The 6,085-nt window shown below is 41.5% G+C and overlaps 1 protein-coding gene across 1 annotated transcript; it reads left to right on the top strand.

Annotated features, from left to right (window-relative positions):
• Positions 1 to 3,840: 3,840 nt before the first annotated feature.
• Positions 3,841 to 5,847, top strand: LOC134278007 (uncharacterized). Its single transcript, XM_062760307.1, has one exon. It carries the CDS (start codon positions 3,841 to 3,843, stop codon positions 5,845 to 5,847), a length of 2,007 nt encoding a protein of 668 aa, XP_062616291.1.
• The last annotated feature ends 238 nt before the right edge of the window (positions 5,848 to 6,085 follow it).

Raw genomic sequence — 6,085 nt, 5'->3', positions numbered from 1 at the left:
TCATGGGTATTTTTTTTATATCCACTTGCGCCTTTTTTTATATTGGTGACAGAGTAGAGTTATAATTTCTGAGACTTGATTTTGCTTTTCTTCTTTATAGATAAGACTTTCTTTAACATTTATTATTTCCAGAGACACACCGAGTCGAGCTTCAATTTACTTCCTGTTTCAAAACTCTGTTTCGTTGTTGGTATGCTAGAAACACGCGATTCTTCAAATTTCAGTTTGATTTTAAAAATTAACAATGTTGATTTGCATCGTAGTGGTCTAATGTCAGTCCTACAAAGACGATGTCGGCATCACGGTCTCAGACAGCGGTTAAAGGGAAAAAAAGAAGTATGTTAAGTTTTCTAAAATTCTTCTGTTTAATTTTGAAAATACCTTTACAAACGTCAAATTTTAATTCATAATAATTTAATTTTGTTTATATTCTCGCCTCTCATTGGTTGATTTCCAAAAAGGAACGCAAAACATTTTGTATAATCTGGTTTGGTATGGGGACACACCCCCTTGACGACCAGCTTAATCACTTATCCATGCAATCCCCTCATTTCCACTCCTCGGAATCCATGGAAATTTCAAGATTTAATAACTGTATCTTTAACTTCAAACACTTACTCGATCTTACCTCATGTAAACACACATCATGGCTGCTAGATCTATGTATCAGTTATTACCTCCCCTCGCTTCACTTCACTTCCGTTACTAAGGTTGTATTATTGCGCGGTAAATTTAAACTCGTAAAAAGCAGATTATAAAGCGTAAACTGACCCAAACCAGAAAATTATACTCGATAATTTGGTCAAGAATTAGAGTCATTCCTTAAATAAAACATTTATTGGAAGGAAATGCATATGCCTTCAACTGTATGGGATCAAATTGAACCCCCTTGATAAAGTGTTTTGGAGTATTGCGCGTTTCTCATTTAAGTTATGTGCAAATGTCTATAGTTAACACAAAATATAATTGTATATTTAAGTAGTATAAACGGCCTAGATAGGGGAGGATTCTGATTGGCTGAGAGAAATCACGTGATCAATTCTGATTTGGTGGAGGGGATAAATGGGTCAACTGAGTGCAGTTCTAACCCTAACCCCCTAACTAGCCCTAACTAACCCTAACCCCTAGCCCCTAACCCTAACCCTAACCCTAACCCTAACTAACCCTATCCCCCTTAGCCCTAACTAACCCTAACTAACCCTAACCCTTACCCTAACCCCCTAACCCTAACTAACCCTAACCCTAACCCCCTAGCCCTAACTAACCCTAACCTAACTAACCCTAACCCCCTAACCCTAACTAACCCTTATCCCCTAACCCTAACCCTAACTAACCCTAACCCCCTAACTAACCCTAACCTATTCCCCTTAAATACTGGAGTTGTTTACACAGTGTTTTTTTTTTACATTGGTACGTAGGTACTACGTTTTTTGTTTATGGACACAGGTAAATACTTGGCAGCGAGCCAAGTTTGTTTAGAGCCGTGTGCAAAAAAAAAAAAAAATATGCTGACTACACAGGTAAATACTTGGCAGCGAGCCAAGTTTGTTTAGAGCCGTGTGCAAAAAAAAAAAAAAAAAAAAAATGCTGACTACACAGGTAAATACTTGGCACCGATTCAAGTTTGTTTAGAGCCGTGTGTAAAAAATATTCTGACTACACAGGTAAATACTTGGCAGCGAGCCAAGTTTGTTTAGAGCCGTGTGCAAAAAATATGCTGACTACACAGGTAATACTTGGCAGCGATTCAAGTCAGGGGGCCCTTGTGCAAAAAAAAAAAAAAAAAAAAAATGCTGACTACACAGGTAAATACTTGGCAGCGATTCAAGTTTGTTTAGGGTCGTGTGCAAAAAAAAAACTTACCTATGCATTGTGACGTCATCCACTGTATATAAATACGGTTTTTCTTTCACTCTGGGTTCATTCTTCAGTCACAGCCATCAGCTGATAGACATGCATTCTACTAGAGAAAAACAGGTACAGGCTCGACGAATATTGAAACGAAAAAGTACCGAGAGAGAAATAGATTTACCACCTAAACCCATTTCGGAGTATTATCACATGAGACTAGCTGAAAAAAGGACCTCTCCAAAATTTAAAGCGCATGAAAATAGATATGTCGTTCATTTCGATGAATTTCCAGAAGAAGAAGAAAACACAGCTTTCCTTCGACGATTATTCAAAAACATGTTACAGGACTTCAAATCGAAAATGCAGTGTGATCCTAACGATTACCTTCGCCTGAACATAAGTCACGATTCTCTGGATTCAGACATTTCTTACCAGTTTATGCAATGTAAAGAATTAAACGAAGACGTCATTTTTAAAGAAATACAACGTGTGCAACAATCCAAAAAGGAGTTCAAAATCGGCGACGGCTCCACGGAATTCGATCTGTTACACATCGAGAATCCCCAGGGGAGTGGTGGAGACAGAACCAAACATCTACAACTGGATAAAGAAACTTTCAAGAAAAATAAACGAGCCATCGTTCGGATCGTCAATCCCCATGATGAATTTTGTTTGGCTAGAGCCATCGTCGTCACTCGATTACACAGTCAGAAACCCGATCATCCAGACCCGGAATGGGAAAAACGTTGGCTCCGTATGCGGAAGGGAGATAAGGAATCCTTGGATCAGAAGAACGAAGCCATAGCCCTCATGGAACAGGCCGGATGTGATATCACTCAAGCTTGTGGAAATGCAGAGTGGCCGAAATTACAACAGGTATTAGCTCCTCAGTATCGATTGAAAATATTTCAGTTCAAGTCTACTTCCACTAAACTCTGTTTAGAGCGCATCTTCAAAGGCTGGGGAGATGGAACTTGTTTGAACATTTTGTTAGACAACCGTCATTGCGATGCCATCATATCCATGCCGGGAGTAACGGGGAACCAATATTACTGTGATCATTGCGACGTGGGGTACAGAACTGTCACAGAACATCGGTCCAAATGTCCTCATCGCTGTACCTATTGTTTAGGACCACACCCTCAATGTCCCGATGAAGGGATCAAGATTAAATGCCAGGAATGCCGTGGAATGTTTAAGAACAAGACCTGCTACGAAGATCATTTAAAACCCCATAGTAAGAAGACCAGCACTACTGTCTGCAATTTAATGGGGCTATGCGAGAAATGTCACTCCTGGATACCTAAGAAATTATTTCCTCATCACAAATGCGGAGATCAGAAACAGTGTAAGATCTGTAAGAAAATCGTCGATGCCGATCATCGGTGCTACGTTCCACTGAAGCCCAAGAAGAAGAAGAAGAAGGGAGAAGACACCTTAGAGTTTACCATTTATTTCGATTTCGAATGCACTCAGGAATCGGGCATTCACGTTCCTAATCTGTGTGTGGCACATCGCGTCTGTCAACATTGCGATGACTTACCCATAGACCAACCTTGTCCTCATTGTCAACACATGGGACCCCGTCAGCACCTATTTCAAGGCCCAGACACCTTAAAGAAGTTCATGGACTGGTTATTTCAACCCACTACAGGTACTAAAAATTCCACTTTAGTACACGACGGGGCCATCGTCATCGCCCATAACTTCAAAGGATACGACGGACAATTCATTTTGAATTACATAGTGCATTCTTCTCCCCTGAAACCTAACGTGATCATGAACGGGAGTAAGATCTTGTCCATGGAAATATGTGGACTCAAATTCATCGACTCGTATAGTTTCTTAACGTTTCCTTTGGCCCAGACGCCCTCCGCTTTCGATTTGAACGAAATGAAGAAAGGTTATTTCCCCCACTTTTTTAATACGGAACAGAACCAGAATTACGTGGGACCTTATCCACCGGCAGCTTTCTAGAATCCGGACGAAATGACTACCAGTGGACGCCAAGCTTTTTACGAATGGTACGACCAACAGAGGGGAAAAGTGTTTGATTTCCAGAAAGAGTTTGTAGGGTATTGTATCTCGGACGTCGACATTTTACACAAATGCTGTGCACGGTTTAGAAGCACCCTCAAGAAGTTGGTCAACGTGGACCCTTTCCAGGAATCCATCACGTTTGCCAGTGCTGCTAATTTAGCGTACCGTCGAAATTTCATGCCTAAAGACAGCATTGCTATCATTCCGAACCTCGGGTATGAACCGGCACGACAATATTCGGCCAAAGCCTGTCGATGGCTCACCTGGATGAGTCATCAGAATGGATGTCACATACGACATGCCAGAAACGGAGGCGAAGTCCCGATCGGAAATTATACCGTCGACGGATATCAGGAAGCGACTCGCACCGTCTACGAATTTTACGGATGCTATTGGCACGGATGCCCCACTTGCTATCCCAGTTTACAAACGGAAACTCATCCTCACCGGACCCAATTTACTTACCAACAATTACACGAGAAAACTCTCAGAAGGACTGCGGATTTAGAGGACATGGGGTACAACGTGTGTAGTATCTGGGAGCACGATTTCGATCAACAAGTGCAACAAGATGAGAGTTTACAGCAATTTGTACGACATCTGGACATTCCGGATCCTTTGAAACCTCGAGAAGCCCTGTACGGAGGCCGGACCAATGCCACTAAATTATATTGTGAAGAAGGGGACATGAGATACGTGGACGTGTGTCCCTTATACCCTTACGTGTTGAAACACAGACCTTTTCCCCTAGGGCATCCCGAGATCATCACAGACGACTTCCAGGACGTGAGAAGTTATTTCGGTCTCATTCACTGTCGGGTCTTACCACCCCGAGGCCTCTTTCACCCCGTATTACCTTATCGGACGGGAGGTAAGTTATTATTTCCCTTATGTTGCACGTGTGCCCAACAACAAGACTCTACGTCTCAACACCCATGTCAACACACCGATCGGGAACGTAGTCTCACGGGTACTTGGGTGACGTGCGAATTACATAAAGCCCTGGACATGGGCTATACCTTAGAGCAAACTTACGAAGTGTGGCATTTCAAAGAAAGCAATCAAGACTTATTTAAAAAGTACATCGATACCTTCCTCAAGATCAAACAGGAAGCGTCCGGATTTCCCCCCGAATGTAAGACCTCAGAACAAGAACAAGATTACATTCGAGAAGTGTTATACAAAGAAGGATTCATGATGGACATTCTCAGTATCAAGAAGAATCCAGTGTTAAGAACCATTGCTAAACTCTTTTTAAATTGTCTGTGGGGAAAATTTGCTCAACGGTTGTTATTACCCAAAGTCAGATACTTGGACGAAGTAGAGGAATTACATCAACTCTTACAAAATTCGACTCTCGACATCAAGGGTGTGCGACTCTTAGTCAATAAAGAAGATTCCATTGAAGACAAGATTCTAGTGAATTTTCAAGACAAACAGGAATTCGTCGAAGAATGTCCCTTTGGAAACGTGATCCTGGCTTGTTTTACCACCGCCTATGCTCGCTTACATCTCTACGAGACTTTACGACCTTTAGAAGAACGGGGCCTTTATTTCGATACGGACAGTATCATTTACCAACACAAGGAAGGAGCTTTTAATCCTACCTTGGGTCATAGTTTAGGAGAATGGACCGACGAATTAGACGAGGATCACATTACCAAATTCATGTCGGCAGGTCCTAAAAATTATGGTTTCCGGACGGACAAAGGAACCGAGGTTCATAAATGCAAAGGGGTCACTCTCAACCATCGAACCTCTCAGTTGGTGTGCCCAGAGACTTTAGAAAAAATGCTCAAGGGAGAAATAGAGGAAGTAAAAGTCCCCTATCCCAGGAAAATCCAGAGGACCCGTGATTATGAGGTGGTGAACAAACCTTCAGAGAAAACAGTTAGAATTGTATATGACAAGAGACAAATTGTAGAGAATTATAACACTCTACCTTATGGTTATTGATATGTTTGTTTGTTTGTTTGTTTGTTATTACAAATAAAAAATTGAATTGTTTTTATGTGTTGTTTTTTTTTCTCTATAAAAGGTATTCTTATTCAAAATCAAAGGTCATTTCTAATCATGGGGAGTCGCGAGCCAGACCAACCCATGCGTTATCCCCAGTATGCTCAGATCTCAAAGAGAGAAGCTACTTTTGAGCAGGGATGGCCAGAACCTCTCTTAGGAAAAATACCAGACCTAG

This window comes from Saccostrea cucullata, unplaced genomic scaffold (assembly GCF_032062105.1).
Source record: "Saccostrea cucullata isolate Sc308-1 unplaced genomic scaffold, CSIRO_AGI_Scuc_v1 ctg16780, whole genome shotgun sequence".
NCBI classification, from domain to species: Eukaryota; Metazoa; Mollusca; class Bivalvia; order Ostreida; family Ostreidae; genus Saccostrea; species Saccostrea cuccullata.
This window is presented reverse-complemented; position numbering and strand designations above follow the sequence as displayed.

Coding starts and splice junctions, on each gene's coding strand:
- LOC134278007 (XM_062760307.1), top strand. CDS start 3,841: ATGACTACCAGTGGACGCCAAGCTTTTTACGAATGGTACGACCAACAG.